The 20,727-nt window shown below is 45.3% G+C and overlaps 1 protein-coding gene across 1 annotated transcript in view; it reads right to left on the reverse strand.

The window, feature by feature from the left end:
- ATP10B (ATPase phospholipid transporting 10B (putative)) overlaps positions 1-20,727 on the reverse strand; it is a 369,072-nt gene that overhangs the window by 34,161 nt on the left and 314,184 nt on the right. Inside the window, exons 18-19 of the mRNA XM_063447492.1 lie at positions 11,129-11,209; positions 1,535-1,639 (exon numbers count right to left, since the gene is read on the reverse strand). Coding sequence (XP_063303562.1) covers positions 1,535-1,639; positions 11,129-11,209 — 186 coding nt within the window. The remainder of the gene's footprint in view (positions 1-1,534; positions 1,640-11,128; positions 11,210-20,727) is intronic.

The following is a 20,727-nucleotide window of genomic DNA, read 5'->3' on the forward strand; positions in this document are numbered from 1 at the left end:
TTCCACTTTAATTTTGAGTGTGACTCCAAATCCAGACCTCCATAAGTTGAAAAATTTGATTTCCATTTTGTAATTTTTGTGTGATTTTGTTGTCAGCACTTTCAACTATGTAAAGAACAAAGTATTTCAGAAGAATATTTAATTCATTCAGATCTAGGATGTGTTATTTTTGTGTTCCCTTTATTTTTTTGAGCAGTGTATATATATACATACATATACACACACACGCACACACACACACACACACACACGTTTTATAACAGGCCCCCCTACTTTTGTCCCTGGCCTATGTGCCCTCCCTAAAAACTAATCCTGGAGACGCCACTGAACAGGGCAGTGTGAAGTAAAAAGAAAATGGTGTAGATTAATAGTGCATATATGTGCAATAAAATACACAGTGCTAAAGTGACGGCAGCAAATGCCTTCCTGTGCATTCCATACACACACACACACACATATATATATATATATATATATACACACAATGTGGCAATAAGGAAAGAATACCTTAATCTTAGTAATTTATATTTCCAGTTGAGTGACTGGAGTTGCAGTCAGGATAAAGCTTGTATTTAGGTAAGATAAGCAGGATACTGCATTTTTATAAGGTAATTAAGTCTTTATAATGAAGACCGCAAAGTATAAATGTTGAAAGCAATAAGTAAAGTCTTCTTTTTGAATCCAGCAGAGTATAAATATATCGAAAGTAGTAAGCAAAGTCTTTATATTGAATGCTGCAGGTATGTATATTGAAGGCAGTAGGCAGCAGCTTTTCCACTTGTAGACAGCCTGCAGAGGTTTATGCTTTGAAGACAGCAAGCAGAAGTGTATACACTGAAGACAGCAAGCAGAGGCTTTTAACTTGGAGTCAGAAAAGAGTAGTCAAGAGTAGTCAAGGCACAGTCCAGTTTCAAAGCCAAATATTCAGGCAAAGAGGTTCAATACACAGTTTAACCCCTTAACCCCTTAAGGACCAAACTTCTGGAATAAAATGGAATCATGACGTGTCAGACATGTCGTGTGTCCTTAAGGGGTTAAGGACACATGACAGAACTATTCCGTCATGATTCCTTTTTATTTCATAAGTTGTGTCATTAAGGGGTTAATGACAAGAAGGGAGCTCAGACGGGATATTTTAATCTAATTAAAACAAAAATAACTGAGCAATTCAAAGCTGCTTCCCTTTTAAAGCTGCTTATCATGATGATGATTCCATGCTTATGGGTGGAGTTCCATTCAGGGGAACCATAAACAGCGGTCATGGATCTAGAAGTTCTGACATATATTTTTGTCATGGTGAATTTCATAGACCTTGTCACTGTGATTGGTTCCCAGGATGATCACAGTTTGGAAGCTAATCAATCACATAGGTGCCTTACTTGTTCCACTGTGATCTTGATATGCACCAAGTAGAAAGGCTGACTCAAGCCCTGCTGCCTAGGATGAGGCATTTGATAACTATTTACTAAACTTTATTTTGACAGCATAAGTACAAAAGAAACAATTTTAATGTTAACATATTTTTCATACTTACCCATGTTTTGATTTCAATTGCGAGATGTAATGTGATTGTAAAGAGAGATGCAGTGTTGACAGGTGTGCTGAATGAGAGAATATCTATACTGGTGCCAGAGTATGACTTCAAAGAGACAAAAGAAAGTACAAAGAAACAGGTTATAGCAGCAATGTACATTTACATCTTAAAATAATCCATAGTATACAAATATTTATAATTTTATCAGAGTTTATTGTTACAGAAAATTACTAAGTTTCCATCATATTGTTGGAGTCTAGACTAGCCTAAACTAGATAAAACAGTCTAAGTTAAAACAAACTATGGTAACTGGTCTGGATGCAATCTATCTGTCCCACATAGCCTTGAAAAGGGTCATGGGGCTCTATAGTGTTATGAATACAGATTAGCAGTTCCTTTATTAGCAGTTCTTCAGTTGACATTTAGATGGTACTATACCATGTTACCCTTACCACAATGAGTTCCTCTTAAGATTCCATCTACATACTGTGCTAGCTAAATCGCTAGTGAATGCATAGATTTCTAAAAGATTTGCAACTAACTTTGCATTCCCTCCTCGCAGACACAATGGCAGTACAGATACTATGTCCATGTCTGTCTATCTGCCTGAGTAAACACCTACAAGATATGTGCAGGCTGTTATCATCAGCTTCATGTTGCTTTAATCTACTGTCTGTTTTCAGTATGTCAACAGTGGCGTCTCTAGGATTCATTTTTAGGGGGGGCACAGGGTGGGCCAGGGACAAAAGTAGGGGGGCACATTTAACCCCGCCCTCGCCACAGTTTGACCCCGCCCCTGCCGCATGTTAAGCCCCGCCCCCGACACAATGTGTTTTTTTTGGGTTTTTTTTATAATCCCTGGTGGAGGATTCATTATTTTCCTCCAGGGATTATTAAAAAAACAAACATTTCCCTTGATATAGTGCCATAGTTGCCAACATTTGAGAAATTGGGACATTCAGCGCTCCCTGTACAGTGCTGCTCTCTGTATAATACATCGCTGTGTGTATAATATCCTGGGACAGTCAGTGCTCCCTGTATAGTGCTGCTCTCTGTAAATACAGATCTGTTTGTGTATAATATCCCAAGACAGAGAGCAGCACTATACAGGGAACAATGATTGTCCCAGGATATTATACAGAAACAGACCTGTATTATACAGAGAACAGCACTATAGTATTATACAGATAGCTGAGCATATACCCCATGCCCCAATCTCTAGATTACAAGTACCTGTCAACAGCAGCTCCCAGATGCGTGTAACAGGGCTAAAGTGTGCGGCAGCTCACACAGATGATTTAGCGGTAAAGCGCACTCGCTGGCAGAGCCAAACTGGAAAGCAGCCCTGGATAAAAAATGTATGCCATTCCTACAGGTCAATATATATATATATAGTACAGTGAGCACACAAGCTCACTGACATGCGCAAATAGGCTCACTGACAGACAAAAAAATCTCTGACTCACACACAGGCTTACTACAGACAAACTCACTTGTATAAACACAAGGCTCACTACAAAGAAGTTCAGGGACACACACATGCTCAATAAATAGAAGCTCACTGACACACACAAGCAGTACCATTTTAACAGTGTTAAGGGCCCCCCGGGCATAGCAGTGCACTGGGGCCCTTCCTACACAACAACTCACAGGAATAGAAATTGTAATTATTGATAGACTGCTGAGTACATACACACAGTACACAAATACGAACACTGAGAAACTTCTAAATACACACACACACAGACGTTGCTGAATGCACACAGACGTTGCTGAATGCACACAGGCTGATTTTTACACTTACACAGAGACTGCTGAATCCAACACACACACAGCTGAGTCCATACACACACACACACACACACAGACATACAGACTGCTGAGTCCATACACACACAGACTGCTGAGTCCATATACACACAGACAGACACACAGACTGCTGAGTCCATATACACACAGATAGACACACAGACTGCTGAGTCCATACACACACACACACACACACACACACACACACACACACACAGAGTGCTGAGTCCATACACACAGAGACTGCTGAGTCCTAGATACAGACACACACAGACTGCTGAGTCCATACACACACACACACACAGACTGCTGAGTCCATACACACATACAGACTGCTGAGTCCATACACACATACAGACTGATGAGTCCATACACACACACACACACACACACACTGCTGAGTCCATACACACACACAGATACACAGACTGCTAAGTCCATACACACACACATACACAGACTGCTGAGTCCATACACACACACAGACTGCTGAGTCCATACACACACACAGACTGCTGAGTCCATACACACACATTTACTGCTGAGTCCACACACACACACACACACACAGACTGCTGAGCCCATACACACACACACACACACACACACACAGACTGCTGAGGTCATACACACACATAGACTGCTGAGTCCATACACACACACACATACACACACAGACTGCTGAGTCCACATATACACACACAAACACACAGACTGCTGAGTCCATACACGCACACACACAAACTGCTGAGTCCATACACACACACACACACACACACAGACTGCTGAGTCCATACACACACATATACACACAGACTGCCGAGTCCATACACACACAAACACACAGACTGCTGAGTCCATACACACACACAGTGGGCTGAGTCCATACACACACAGACTGCTGAGTCCATATACACACACACACACACACACACACACACACACACAGAGTGCTGAGTCCATACACACACACACACACAAACACAAACACAGACTGCTGAATCCATACACACACACACACACACACACAGAGACTGCTGAGTCCATACACACACACGTACTGCTGAGTCCATACACACACAGACACAAAGACATACACACATACACACAGACTGCTGAGTCCATACACACACACAGACTGCTGAGCAGGGCTGCCATCAGAAATTTTAGGGCCCCTGACACAGCTCAAGATCTGGGCCTCCAGGGCCAGCCCCGAGCTGCCCACAAGGATGAAGGGTGTGTGTGTATAGTGGATGTAGAATGTGCATAGTGGATGTAGAATGTGTGTAGTGGATGCGGTATGTGTGTCATGGATGCAGTGTGTATAGTGGATGCAGATTGTACATTTTGTGTAATGTATGTAATGTTTGTATGCATGCATTAGATGCAGAGTGTGTGTAGTGAATGTAGGTGTGTATAGTGAATGCAGAGTGTGTGTTTTTGTAGTGGATGTAGTGTGCATAGTAAATGTAGTGTGTATAGAGCATGTAGTGTGTTTGTAGTGAATGTAGTGTATTTGTAGGGAGTGCAACGTGTGTAAAGTGAATGCAGTGTGTGTGGTGCAAAGTGTGTTTAGTGAATGTAGTGTGTGTGTGTGTGTGTAGTGCAGAGTGTGTTTAGTAAATGTAGTGTGTAGTGAGTGCAACGTGTGTATAGTGAATGTAGTGTGTGTGTGTAGTGCAAAGTGTGTTTAGTGAATGTAGTGTGTGTGTGTAGTGCAGAGTGTGTTTAGTAAATGTAGTGTTTGTAGTGAGTGCAGAGAGTGTATAGTGAATGTAGTGTGAGTATGTGTAGTGCAGAGTGTGTTTAGTGAATGTAGTGTGTGTATGTATGTGTAGTGCAAAGTGTGTATAGTGAATGTAGTGTGTGTGTGTGTGTAGAGCAAAGTGTGTTTAGTTATGTAGTGTGTGTGTGTGTAGTGCAGAGTGTGTTTAGTGAATGTAGTGTTTGTAGTGAGTGCAGAGTGTGTTTAGTGAATGTAGTGTGAGTGCAGAGTGTGTTTATTGAATGTAGTGTGTGTGTAGTGCAGAGTGTGTTTAGTGAATATAGTGTGTGTGTAGTGCAGAGTGTGTTTAGTGAATGTAGTGTGTGTGTGTGTGTGTGTAGTGCAGAGTGTGTACTTGTAAGGATGCAGTGTGTGTGTGTAAAATAGGGGGGAGGGGAGTATTTTTTTTATTTATTTGTGTATATTTAAATTTTTTCTTACTGTGCCAGGGAGGGGGGAAATCGCATGGAGCGAGCCAGCCACGTTACATTGAAGAGGGGGCCCAGCAGCACACACTGTCTTCCTTTCTAGCTCCTCTCTGACTAACTCTCGCGAGACAGGTCTGCGTGCTGTGCGGAGCGTTGCCATGGTAACCCATGGCAACGCGCTGGCGGCCACAGGGCGTAGGGAAGTTAGACAGAGAGCAGCTGGAAAGGAGGACAGAGTGTTCTGCTGGGCCCCCTCTTCAATGTACAGGTAGCAGGGGGCCCTCTGTGCACATATATATAGCAAAAATTATATATAAGTGCACATAAGGAATGTGGGGCTCGGACTGCCAGAGTAGTTCGGGCCCCCCAGGACCGCCGGGCCCATGACAACCGTTATGGTTGTTATGCCCTGATGGTGGTCCTGCTGCTGAGTCCATACACACACACATAGACTGCTAAGTCCATACACACACAGAGTGCTGAGTCCATACACACACACAGACTGCTGAGTCCATACACACACAGACACACAGACTGCCGAGTCCATATACACACAGACACACAGACTGCCGAGTCCATACACACACAGACACACAGACTGCTGAGTCCATACACACAAAGACACATAGACTGCTGAGTCCATACACACAAAGACACATAGACTGCTGAGTCCATACACACACACAGACACAGACTGCTGAGTCCATACACACACACAGACACAGACTGCTGAGTCCATACACACACACAGACACAGACAGCTGAGTCCATACACACACACAGACCCAGACTGCTGAGTCCATACACACACCGACACACAGACTGCTGAGTCCATACACACACCGACACACAGACTGCTGAGTCCATACACACACCGACTGCTGAGCCCATACACACACCGACTGCTGAGTCCATACACACACACACACACACACACAGACACAGACACAGACTGCTGAGCAGAGGCGGCTCTAGACTTTATGAGGTCTTAGGCGTACCTAACAAAAAAGTGTCACATATACACATTGATGCACAGTTTACCTGTGTATGTGCCTGAGAGTGTGTCTGAGACTATCCTTGTGTGTGAGAATGTATGTCTCTGTGAGCATGTTTGCGTTTTTGTCTGAGACTGAAGTGTGTTGTGTGTATGGCGGGTGATGGTGTGAGGGGGGTGATGGTGAGAGGGAGAGCGGGGTGATGGTGAGAGTGAGCGGGTGATGTGAGAAGGAAGGGGGGTGATGTGAGAAGGAGGGAAGGTGATGTGAGAAGGAGGGGGGATGTGAGAGTGGAGGGGGGGTGATGTGAGAGTGGAGGGAGGGTGATGTGAGAGTGGAGGGGGGTGATGTGAGAAGGAGGGGGGTGATGTGAGAAGGAGGGGGTGATGTGAGAGTGGAGGGGGGGTGATGTGAGAGTGGAGGAGGGTTGATGTGAGAGTGAGGGGGGGTTGATGTGAGAGTGAGGGGGGTTGATGTGAGAATGAGGAGGGGTTGATGTGAGAGTGAGGGAGGGTTGATGTGAGAGTGAGGGAGGGTTGATGTGAGAGTGAGGGGGTGATGTGAGAGTGAGGGTGGGTGATGTGATGTGAGAGCGAGGGTGGGTGATGTGGTGTGAGAAGGAGGGGGGTGATGTGAGAAGGAGGGGGGTGATGTGAGAAGGAGGGGGGTTGATGCTGAGGGTGGTGAGGGGGTGAGGCTGAGGGGGTGAGGCTGAGGGGGTGAGGCTGAGGGGGGTGAGGCTGAGGGGGTGGGGGGTGAGGCGGAGGGTGGTGAGGAGTGAGGCTGAGGGGGGTGGGGGGTGATGCTGAGGATGGTGAGGGGGTGATGCTGCGGGTGGTTGGGGTAATGCTGAGGATGGTGAGGGGGGTTATGCTGAGGGTGGTGAGGGAGGGTGATGCTGAGGGTGGTGAGGGAGGGTGATGCTGAGGGTGGTGGGGTGGTGAGGCTGAGGGTGGTGGGGGTGGTGAGACTGAGGGTGCTGAGGCTTAGGGTCAGGGCCGCCACCAGAAAGGCTTAGGTCTGTCCCCCCCCACCCCCCGCGCCCTGCCGGCCTCCCCCCGCAATGAATGCAGTGTGTGTTAGTGTAATAATTGCAGTGTGTGTGTGTTAGTGTAATGAATGCAGTGTGTGTGTCAGTGTAGTGAATGCAGTGTGTGTGTCAGTGTAGTGGATGCAGTGTGTGTGTCAGTGTAGTGAATGCAGTGTGTTTTTTTGTCAGTGTAGTGAATGTGTGTGTCAGTGTAGTGAATGCAGTGTGTGTGTTAGTGTTGTGAATGCAGTGTGTGTGTCAGTGTAATGAATGCAGTGTGTGTGTGTCAGTGTAATGAATGCAGTGTGTGTGTCAGTGTAGTGAATGCAGTGTGTGTTTTTGTCAGTGTAGTGGATGCATTGTGTGTCAGTGTAGTGAATGCAGTGTGTGTGTTAGTGCAGTGGATGCAGTGTGTGTTTGTGCAGTGGATGCAGTGTGTGTTAGTGCAGTGGATGCAGTGTATGTGTTAGTGTTGTGGATGCAGTGTATGTGTTAGTGTTGTGGATGCAGTGTATATGTTAGTGTTGTGGATGCATGTAAATGTAATGAAAGTCATTCCCCCCTCCCTGTTTCTTACCTGGTTCAGGGAGGGGGGAAGATTATTCGATCCCTGGTAGTCCGGTCCGGTGCCATTGTGGGGCCCCCCGCAGAGGGGGTCCAGCGAGCTGCAGCTATACTTTCCAGCATTTCCTCGCTCTAACTCCCGCGAGACGTGGTGTGCGCGGCGCGCGGAGCGTTGCCATGGTAACCCATGGCAACGCTCTAACGGCCGCACGTCTCGCGGGAGTTAGAGCGAGGAAATGCTGGAAAGTATAGCTGCAGCTCTCTGGGCCCCCTCTGCAGATACAGGGAGCCAGCGGCTGCACCTACATATAGCGATCATCGCTATATATAGGTGCAGAGAGTAATTGTGGGGCCCTGGACTGCCAAAGCAGTCCGGGCCCCCCAGGACCGCCGGGCCCGTGACAACCGTTATGGTTGTCACCCCCTGATGGTGGCCCTGCTTAGGGTGGTGGGGAGGGTGGTGAGGCTGAGGGTATTGGGGAGGGTGGGGAGGCTGAGGTTATTGGGGAGGGTGGGGAGGCTGAGGGTGGTGGGGGGTGCTGAGGCTGGTGGGGTGGTGAGGCTGAGGGTGGTGAGGCTGAGGGTGGTGGGGAGGGTGGTGAGGCTGAGGGTATTGGGGAGGGTGGGGAGGCTGAGGGTGGTGGGGGGTGCTGAGGCTGAGGCTGGTGGGGAGGGTGGTGAGGCTGAGGAGGCTGAAGGTGGTGGGGAGGGTGGTGAGGCTGAAGTTGGTAGGGAGGCTGAGGGTGGTGAGGCTGAGGGTGGTAGGGAGGGTGAGGAGGCTGAGGGTGGTAGGGAGGCTGAGTCCATACACACACACACTCACTCACTCACTCACTCACTAAGCCTACCTGTCACTGGAGGCTGTTGCTGGGAGTCAGACAGCCATCTTCTATCCGTTCCAGTAGCAGCATGGGCTGCTGCTTAACGGCGGGGGTGGGGCTTATTTCGGGAGGCGGGGCTTCATTTGGGGCAGGGCCTGTGCCAGGGAGCCTGTCAGTGCTCTCTCCGGCCATAGACAGACCCCAGCACTGCTCCAGCTCCTCTCTCCTGCATTCCCTCGGGCTGTGACAGACTGTTAAAGCTCGAGGGAATAGAATTTAAACCCATGGCCAGCAGGTTGCTGGCATTTGGGGGGGCTCAAGGGGGGGCACAGCATGATGTAGGGGGGGCCATGGCCCCCTCTGGCCCCCCCTAGCGACGCCACTGTATGTCAAGTGTCACGATTACTATATGACCCAACACGCAGAGCTATGTAACATATAAATGAACAAACAATAAACAAAGGACAACATATACCGGGCCTTAGAATGGCCGTACTTAACGTAAAAGAGAAAGCAATGACGTGTACTAGCACTTATTTTGAAAGATAATTTTTCCGCTTGTGTAAAAACCTTTAAACTTAACCGCTGCTTTTTTGTGCATTTTCCCCTTTGTATTATGTGTTTTCCCTGACTTTCGAGCAGTATAAATGACAAAACCCATTCGTCTCCCAAATGGGGACCACCCCAGGTCCCCATTAGAACGTTCCCACCAATTAGTCAGAATGTTCGCACTTGCAACATAGTGTTAAACCGCAAGGGAAGTAATTCATGATTGCTCCCATGGGTGGCCACCATTTTGTATACACAAATGCCAGCTAGGGGGAACATTCGTATCCTAAAAGGGGACGCTTCCCTTGCAGGTTTCAGCACAGGAACCTCGCCAACAGAGTCTGGCCAGGGAATGTGCTGTTGTGCGGGAACCTGAGGTTGGTGGGGACACTTTTGGGGCAATGGCTAAATCGGCTGGATTTTCTGGATCTGTGAGACAAAGGGACAGCGACCCCTTTCCTGCGCTTTGGCTCCCAGGTGTAGAGGATCTTGGGATACAACCCCTGTGTGTTTATGAAGTGGACCCCTTGCATGTGGCTACGCATAAAAGCCGAGTGTGGCATAATAAAATCGTATTGTACCTCCAGAGCTGTGTGTCTTCCAGTTACTGGGGGAATGGCTGTCTGTTCTAAGGGTTCCTGAGGGGCTGAAGGAAGGAAATTGCCCGGGTAACCCGTGGTCTGCTACAATATACAATAGTGTGTATCTGTGCATAGCAATATTGTGGTATATTTGGTGAGACAATTTAACATTCACACTTCTTTGAGCTAAATACTTAGCTCTAGTGGGAACAGCTTTGGAGACCGTAAGGGCGACCCTTCCCCTCTTTATTATGTAATCCTGTAGTCTGACCTGAATAATGACTCAATAATGAAAAAATACGAACATAGGGTAATAACGTAATATACAAGAAATCCAAGATATATCACAAGTAAATACTCACAAGGATGGAGCCGATATTAGGCTCGATGTATATGCAGTGTGTGGTTTGGGTCCACACTCCCTCTTTAGTGGTAGCAGGAACAAGGTGCCAAGTGTATAATTAAAAATATATTTATTGAATATTAAAACAAATATAACATAAATTGGCAACTGGATACTCTCACTTTTGCCAGAACGAGTTTCCCCACTTACATACAGGGCTTTATCAGCTGGGCAATTAGTACTACTCTCACTTGGATTGCTTGTATATTACGTAATGTTCGAGTCATTATCCAGTACAGACTACGGGATTATATCATAAGGAGGGAAGGGTCGCCCTTACAGACCCCAAAGCTGTTCCCACTAGAGCTTATTATTTAACTAATGAAAGTGTGAGCATCACACCTAATTCTGGCCCCAGCTGACAGAGCGAAACCCGTGATATCAAATGATACCTGGAGTTCCCAGTTACCAGCTGTTGGTAAAATACTTCCTTAAGGGTAGGACAACCATGATAGAGTAATTCCATCATGCATCATAAAAGGGGTGAATTATAACAGGTTCACTTTAAGGGAAAATTGCTATGCATATATCAAAGATTTGCTAATCTTTTACAATATAATATAAAACTAAATGTGTTCTACGTTTTAAAACTGCATTATATCATAAGGATTCCACAGATTTTAATTTAAAAAAAGTATAGTATACTTACAAAATAGGGTACAAAGAAGCAGACAAGACTCTGGTAAAAGGCATCTAATATAGCAATCCAAAAGGTAGACATCTTGTAGAACTGTGAAGAAAACAAATAATCAAAACAAACATATAGATCTAGTCACAGAAATAAACACAAGAACACAAGCAACAGTGATTTACAACTATAATATATGAAAGCACATTATAGAGTATTTTTTTGTAATATTATCTGATATAATTTTAAACTGTTACTTTACACTTGAATCTTGACAATTTTAATTGTGTTTTCTGTTTTAGTAGTGTATGAGAATGTTCCTGTAATGTCCCGGTCCTAATTTTAACTTCCACTTACATTTTGGGGGCACGGTTATTGTAAATGTCCAATAATATATGTTGTGGGAGTGTTTACAATAACCGTGCTCCCAAAATGTAAGTGGGAGTTGAAATTAGGGTGTTTCTAAGTGTCGTGTGACCTGTTATGGATAATTATGCCCCCAAAATGTAAGTGGGAGTTAAAAGTAGGGGGTTTCTAGGTGTCCTGTGCCCTATTATGGATCCTGAGTACCCCAATAGCGTGGTTATACTGTTTGCTATATTCTGGTCTTTAAATCAGCCATCTCTGACTATTCTGATTTCTGGCTTTGCATTGGAGAAGCCTGCTGCCTCTGGACTATGGCCCCATGTTAAAAAGCCTTCTTTTCCCCTGCAGAAAAGGCTTGTTTGTGCCTTTCTGCCCGTCGGTCGGTAGATTCAATCTACCGAACAAACAACCAAATGACTGGACCACCTGTATTGGGAGTGTTAACCGCAGCTTAATTGACAAATGCTTGGTGGCCTTTGTTCGTTTGCCAAACACATGGCGGCGGCCATTTTAAAGTCCCGAACGGCCAGCGGTGTTCAGCGCCCAAACTATGGAACTGGAAACGGACACTTATTTGCGCGAACACCGCTGAGCCGTCAGCCTCCTTGCTTCTGCATTCGGTCATTTAACCGGATGCCTGTTCATTCGGTAGTTTAAACCGTATGAACAGCATTACCCCAGATAGCCATGCCATGGAGCCTATTCATGTAACGAAAGACTATGGGAAAGACTTTGGCTCCATGGCGATTGAAATGTATGTATGTGATCTGAGCGCCATTCGGTGATAATGTGCGCTCAGATCTAAACTATCTGGGGATAGGTAGAATGTATATGTTTTGTGCAACAGTTGTAACTTTGTACATTTTTATGTCTTTTACGGTGCCATGTGGTTAATGGAGTTTTGCCTCTGTCCTGGGAGATAATTGGATTACTTCCCAATTATCTCCAGGACAGAGGGAGGGACATTAGGATGCATTGTGGGGATGTTTTACCTCTGTGTGTCTGTCATTGGTTCATATCTGTCCTTTGTCACAGTCTTCCATCTGGTCCCCTACGGGAGTGTCCACCAGGTGGAAGACCTGCATAAATACTGGGCAGGTAGCCCTCAATAATCCAGACCACTGCTTGACCCTCAACACAGAGCTTATCAATAAGATAAGGCCAAGGACTAATGGAAGTATTTAGAAAATTGGGCAGACTAGATGGGCCGAATGGTTCTTATCTGCCCTTACATTATATGTTTCTATGTTTCTATGTCTCATCTTTGGGGGGATTTACTATATGCTGTTAGAGACTGATTGCCAGGAGTGTAAGCCGCTTGGGTGCTTTTCCTGTTCGTCTGCTAGCAGCTATTCGTGAGGTTCCAGTTTGGGAGTTTGGAGTGCTATTTTGTATGCAATTCGGGAGTTTGGAGCATTCCCTTGTATCCAGTTCGGGAGTTTGGTGTTCTGCAGTAGCTATGCCTGTATCTCTGGAAGGGGAAGATCTACTAAACGGGGGTGCCATTACACTGGCATCCTTGACTTGGCTTTGTTAATCGATTACCTGTGGTTCCCCTTTAACCTTTGCTTGTTATGATTTCCCTTTTTAGATTTCTGTGCACTCAGCGTAAGCCGGGCCATGCAAACGACTAGTAAACGGGCTTATTTATCCTTGTCACTTGTTAGTAGGTCCATACACTGCGTGCTCGGTTGTATTATAACATACAATGTACTATTCAGGGGTGAATGCCCAGTAAACTATGTATTGAATACCTTGATCATAGGATATACTAGTTTGTCCAGGCTTACAAAGTTTACTTAATCTTAAGCTACAATCAGACATTAGAACAATAATTGAGATGTTTTGTTTCTCATCATCAGGACAATTGGGCTGAATTTAATCATAATTTTAATTTGCTCATAATAATAATAATAATAAATATGAATCCATGCAAAGCAGTCATTTATACCTCAATTATCGTTTTCATCTCACAGTACTCCCAGCAGCTCCAACTTTCAAGGAGACCTTGGGTAGAAGGTGGTGTCTGGCTATGCATCTTGTAACAGGTCATAACAGCAAAAGGGTGCTCTATTAAGTACTAAAGATGCTTGACATGAAGGGGTTGAATAATTTTGGAACTGGAGAAGTCATTATAAGTTGCATTTTCAGTTGAATTTGGGGAAACCACTTGAAGTATTCGTTGTGTTGAGCTATTTCAATTGCTTTTGTTTGATTTGTTTATTGCAAGCAGATGAACGTCTGTCAATTTTGACAATAAACCTGATTTTAATGGGGGTTGAATACTTTTCATTCCTTTATCTGTTTCATCTGAATTCTTAAAGTCCCTTCAAATTTTGAGCTTCCTACATTTTCTATTTCTAGGCCTTTTGTACCTTTTAATAAATAATCAGGTTGCGGTGACATCATTATGATATATTGGTACCCCTTTTTCAGCACCAAAACTGCAATATTTTTCTTACAGGTGAATATTTGAGTGCAGTTTTCATCTTAATTTGAATACTCTTTTTTGGTATTTTTTTCTTTATTTAAAGATATATTACCACTTTTTCTGTATCTATCAATTTAGGTCTCCTTGTAAAAAATAAAAATAAAAAATGGTTACAGCATTACCACAGATTTGCTTTGCTAAGGATGAAAAGGGATTTTTTTGCAGTTATGGATTCATATTCTTCTGATCCAAGAAAAAGGTCTCTAAGAAACATAGGTAAGCCATTCATTTTTTTTCTATCGTAAGAGTGCCTATTAATAATTGGAATTCCCTATGATGATACATCTACAGAAAGAAAACCATCTGCATCATACAAGGGGAGTCACCCTAAAGGATCCTATGTGAGGCATATGACTAGAAAGCCTTGTAAAGGAAAAGGCTCTGTGCAGACGGTCTGAATGCGGCAACAGGCCCATCTACCCCTGTGCTGAATATTATGCAATATTAAACAAAGGTATCTCAAGGCATCAGAGAAGCTGTTAAAGCTTGGCTCCTCCAGACAAATCCCAGAACGAATGCTCTGATGAATCTGTGGTGATGGATATATTCAGAAATTTGGTATAATGTTTGACTGAGTATATCGAACTTATATGAGTCTCTTCAGAATCAACTTAAGTAGATCATTTGATTTCCAGAGTCTACAAGCCCTTACACCTGAAATAATTTTCTATGGATGAGCCTTCTACTACCAACTGTACCAACTGTAATGTCAGAAGAAACAGAGCATCTTTTCTAGTTCACAATACCATTAAGATCCTTATTATAGAGGAATGTTCCTAAACTGGGAGAAGTTTCCAACACAAGGGAGTATCGTCCGTTGGGATTTCAGAGGCTAATACTAGGACTCTGTTCCTAAGTAGTTAGACTGGATAAATAACCTCTCTTCCAGTAGACAATGCAGGCTCTCTAAGAGACTCCATGGAAGAGAGAATGGACTTAACCCTCTATAGAAGCCAATGTGGCAGCTGGCACATGCTTTCATCCTGCTGTAGCCCTTACCTCAGTCTCTAGTAATCTAAGTTGGGGATGGATAATTTGGAAGAGCATATTAAAGATGAAAGAAGCAGTTCTTTTTCTGACAATTTACAAGACAGAAAGCCAGCAATAGACTTTAGCCCAGAAGCCTCTGTAGATTGTGTTATACTGTAGTCAGAATCATTGCTCTCTCTGTGTCAGTTGGTTGAGGTTCAGTTCCTGGTCTGTGGATGCATCCTCCAAGATGATTGTATCAAGAAAATAGCAGAAAGCAAGAAAGCTTGTCTGAATCAACACCTACAGCCCAGGAGATGATTTCGATACAAAGACTCTCATTTCCCTTCCTTTCAGATCAACAGGTACTAGAGACAAGGAAGAGAGTATGGTAGACCTCATACCTGGGATTTGCCTTTTCCCTAACTCCTCTCACGTTCTGAGTAGATTACAAGAGCCAGTATCGATCATCCTAATAGCTCCATATTTCCCACCCAGACCATGGTTTCCACTTCTGCTAATCCTCTACAACAAACTTCTATGGGATCTCCCAAAGAGTTCATTCCTCCTACATCAGGGTCCAGTGCTACATGCAAATCCTTCTTCCCTCATACTAAAGGTTTGAATATTGAAAAAGAAGGGCTTAAAGATAAGGGTTTCTCAACTGGAGTAATTAGTATCCTTCTGAAGGCTAGTTAACGTTCCACCTCAGCTAGTTTGGGATTCCTTTTTTCCTGGTCTCTTCTAAACAGGTGCTCATTCAAAATCTCTCTACCAAGGAGGCTCTATAGTTTTTCAATCCAGAACTCATCAAGGACTGAGCTACATCACCTCAGAGGTACATATCTCAGCACTTAATATAATATTAATATTGATATCTGTTGGCTGTATTAATATGATGCCTCCAGTTTACTATTTCTCCCCATGGAATCCTTCCCTGGTTTAAAGGGCTCTGAAATCTTTGCCTTTTTAACCATGAGACTCTAACTCACCACGATTGCTTACTATTAAGTTAGCTCTACAGGTGGCATTAGCATTGGGTAGAAGGTTGTCAGTTCTTCAAGCACTATCTTGCATAAAAGCTTTTACTGTCTTTCACAACTTGGTCGTCGAGTGCCTGGAACTGTTTTTGCATTAGCATTGGGTAGAAGGTTGTCAGTTCTTCAAGCACTATCTTGCATAAAAGCTTTTACTGTCTTTCACAAAATAGAATAACCCTCAGAACTGTTCCTGAATTTAGTAATAAATCAACTTCTTCTATATTAGTGAGGAGATTATTCTTCCAGCTCTAAAGCCTATTGACCAGAATTAAGACTAAGCAATGAAACTTTGTCCTGTTATCCTAGTTAGGTGTTGTGAAGGATTTCCCACAACCCGTTCAGTTGTTTCCACTCCCTGCTATTTTATTTACTGGATTATTTTTTGTTGTTGTTGTTGTTCGGTAAAACATTTGTTTTACCGAATGGAGACCACCCTGGGTACCAATTAGAACATGGAACACTGAGTAACTATATAAAAACCACAAGTTAATTGAATGCTCCTAGGTGGACGCCATTTTGTGCATACGAACGCACATGGTGAGAACAATGGAAGCGGCCATCTTAACTCCCGAACGTGGCCAGGAGTACTTGGTTGTCGAGTGCCTGGAACTGTTTTGGGCATAGCACGGACACCCGGTCTCTATGGAAGTCCCATACGGTAGACGAACGGCATTCGGGGAGCATTCTAATCGAATCATCTTTATTCCATCTATGGCGGTTTTCATATAAATCCATCTGAACGGAGACCGGCTCTTGCGGTCAATTCTATGGAACTCTTGGTCGGCTACAACCTCGTGGCGAGCCGGTCAAACTTTCACACGGTGCCGTTTGAAAAGTACCGAACGGATTTTTGTGAATTTTTTATATGTTACTCCCATCAAGCTCAGCTACCCATGCATATGGTTTTTATGTGGTTTTGATATGTATAAAGTATATTTCTAAAAATTGTGAAATTGTTAACTTTTTCTGGCCAGCAGATAATTGAGTTTAGTATGTTCATAAAACTCAATTATCTAGCTAGCTCAGAGGAGGAGTCTGATGTTCTATAACTTGAATGCCCTTGCTTCCATTAAATCAGTCTTGTTCCAGCATTAAGCTTTGGCTCATGTGTGGATTATTATGCGATACCAGCGATATTTTACCCTGTGGATTATTGGCGACATTGTTTTATGGGAATAAGGGAATACTTGACAGTGATAATTATTCAGTCCGTCACAGGTGTCTTAGGCTCCATGCCTATAGATCCCCTATCTGGTGTTCTTCTGAAAGTCTGTTTATCCTAATGGACCAGGAGATGTCTTCAAGCCTTTATAGAAGCCATCAGCAGTCCTCATGAGTTATAGTGCCTGAAGGTCTTTTTAGAGCTCTCCACTAAAGCCCTCTTACTTTCTTGGGCAGCAGTGGTCAAAGTCTCTGTGGAACTTTTATGTAAAATAGCTGCTTAGTCCTCAAACAATACTTTTACACATTTTTGGGGGGGGCACGTTTGATAATTTGGCAAAGTAGGCTATCAGTTTTTCATTTTCTATGCCCTTATGATGTGTATGTTGTAAACATTTTTTAAAAAAAAATGCAAACCCAAACATGAACACACAGCCTATTAAATACCCTAAGTTGTCTATTTTTTTTTTTTTACAAACGGTATGCCATGATGCGGGTAATTTTCATTCCTGTGCCTCCGTATGCTCTCAAAGGTAACATAGGACCAGCAAACCTATTGGCAAATTTCAGTGTGAAAACACAGTGAAACCTGTTGTGAAGAAAAGAGACCCCAGCTACCTTTTTCTTCTATGTTTTGTGTTTAATTCCCTTTTTCTGCCAACAATAGCTTATCCGTTCGGCAGTTTGCATCCCCGACAATTGAGTGTTCCCTGGGTGGCCGTTGTTTGTATAGCCGCCCGCCACGAGGAAAAGAAAACGGCGGCCATCTTGTCCGCACGAGGCGAGTCAGCGGGACTTGGTCGTCGAGTGTCCGGAACTAAAATCGGACACTCGACCGTGCGAGGTACCGCTGAAAACTACCGGACGGCCGGTTCTCCAACTTGCCGAACACCCAGAAGAGCGGCATTCGGTAGTTATCCCCGTATGGACCAGGGGAACAATCGCTCCTATGAGCCAGGAGAGTATTTTCGGGACTTTTGACCGTTTGCGCCCTTTTTCCCAAGCGACCGACCCCACACACGGAATTCGTGGAACCATTTTGGGCAGGAGCCTCGTGTGTGGTCGGTAAACTAAGACTTCCACACTTTTTAAAAACCCCTGAACCGATCTGGGCGAAATTTGGATATGTTTGCCTCCCAGATCGGGGCTATCAGGGGATATGTATTTTGTGGGGATACCTTGTGGGGAAAGGGGTGTTCCAATGTTGGGGTAAAATGTGTGCCCTCTGCCTGGAGATAATTGATTTAACCTTTAACTTATCTCACTATCTTCCAGGCAGAGGAAGGGGCGTGTAGTAAGAAAATACTGTACAGTGATTGGTAATATGTTTGTTTGTTTTGGGAGGTCCTCTTGCATGAGGACCCCCATAAAAGCCAGCCTGTTTCAATAAAGCTTTAGTTCTGTTACACCCTTCATGAAGTCTTGGCTCATGTTTGGGGAAAGGATACTCTAACTACTGGGAAGGATTGTCGTGAAGCTGTATTCATCTCTACCCCCTGCTGGAGTTATGGTCACTTATACTCAGCAGCTGGAAAAGGAACAAGGGACTGCAGTAACATCTCCCCTGCAGGTCTTAACAACTGGTGGCAAGCGACGGGATTGAATGGAACGCAGAAAGACAACTGATGAATGGCCCAGCAGTACGAGAAACTAAAAAAGACGACGCTACAAGATCTACTGGAAGCCCGAGGCCAGGTGGCAAGCAACAAAAGAAAAGCTACCCTCATAGTCGAACTAATGGAGGGCGACCAAACCAGCAGCGTGACGGACGTCAGCCGAGAGGAAGCGGAGTTCCAGCGGAAGGTGATGTGGAGGCTAAATTTATATGGGCCGAACCCACCACCGGAGGCGATAACGCAAATCCTGGCACAGGTGAATGCAGAACGCAGTGCCCTACAGGCCAGCTTGATCCAAACAGACAACGCATCACTAACAGGATCTATAAATGGAGGACAGCGAAAGAAAATTAACTATGCTGCATTTAAAAGCTTTGCGGACGGAGAAACAGAGATTGACGCATATCTGCAGGATTTCGAACGTCAATGCGCTTTGGAGGGTCTGGAATCAGAGCAATGGGCATCGATCCTAAGCAGCAAGCTCACGGGCCGTGCAGCCGAGGCCTACAGAGCAGTTCCTGACACAGCCATACATGACTATGCCAAGGTAAAGGAAATTCTGCTTGCTAGATATGCTGTGACCCCAGAGACTTACAGAAAGAAATTTCGGGCCTTACGGAAAGGTGGCCGAGACTCCTACACTGAGTGGGCTTTTAGGCTATATCGAGCGGCCCAAAACTGGATACAAGGCTGCCTAGCCACCACATTGGAAGAGGTACTACAGCTCTTCTTACTTGAACATTTTTTCGAGCACACCCCGGCAGACACCAGGGATTGGGTCAGAGACCGAAAGCCGGCTACCATCGAAGCCGCAGCCAAGCTGGCGGACGAGCATCACGAAGGCCGAAAGGGGGAAGCTAGTGGGAACCGTCCTCTGGTAAAGTCCAGTGCTCCACCACCAGGACCTGTGACCAACCCCAGACCACCCACACCCCAACCTGGTTTTGTACGGAAACCTCCCCCGGTATGTCACCAGTGCAATCAGCCCGGGCACTTCAAGATCCACTGTCCTCAGCGGAGCCGAACCAGCTGGGAACGGCCCCCACAAACTCCGAGGGCGGCCGCTCACCACTATCAGCACACCCCGGTGGGCGAGCCAACACCCGACTCCGAACAGTGGGCTGTCCTACATGAGGTAGACCTAGCCCAAGCTGAAATAGACAATCGAGTCCACCACCGACAGTTGGTCACCGTAGACGGTCAAGAAGCCGAGGGGCTCCGAGACACGGGCGCCACCCTTACGCTGGTACAACCGCATACCGTAGCTGCCAAGGCTCGCACCAACAAGACTGTAGCAGTACGGGTGGCCGGGGGTGCCATCCACAAGATACCCACTGCTCGGGTACAGCTGAATTGGGGACATGGTGACAGGCCGATGGAAGTAGGCATTATGGCGGGACTACCAGCCGACGTTTTGTTGGGGAATGATTTAGGCTGCCTAACTTCAAAGCTGATACAATCCGAACCTGCCGGAGCCTGCGCAGTGACCACTAGGGCGCAAGCCCGCCGAGCTGGACCAACACACTCCGAGGAACCACAGGTAGGAACTGAAAACCCCCTAGTCGCCCCTAACCCTATCCCCTTCTGGGGTACCCCCCAAGATTTTGGCCAAACCCAACAAACAGACCCCACCTTAGCCGGTTACAGGAAGGCAGTAGGGACACCCAGAGAAGGGAATAACCACGAGGGATTCCAATGGGATAAGGGGTTGCTGTACAGGGTTACCGGGGGAGTGGGGAGGGGGGCAGCACAAGTGATAAAGAGGCAGCTGGTAGTACCCCGGAAATACAGGGCGGAGCTTCTAAGGCTCAGCCATGATATCCCGCTAGCCGGACATCTGGGTATCAAGAAAACTAAGGACCGCCTTACCCAGACGTTCTTCTGGCCAGGAATATCCACCGATGTGCAGTCTTACTGTAGAACCTGTGATACCTGTCAACGAGTAGGAAAAAGGGGGGATCACCCTAGGGCCAAATT

This window comes from Pelobates fuscus, chromosome 3 (genome assembly GCF_036172605.1).
Source record: "Pelobates fuscus isolate aPelFus1 chromosome 3, aPelFus1.pri, whole genome shotgun sequence".
Lineage (NCBI taxonomy): Eukaryota > Metazoa > Chordata > Amphibia > Anura > Pelobatidae > Pelobates > Pelobates fuscus.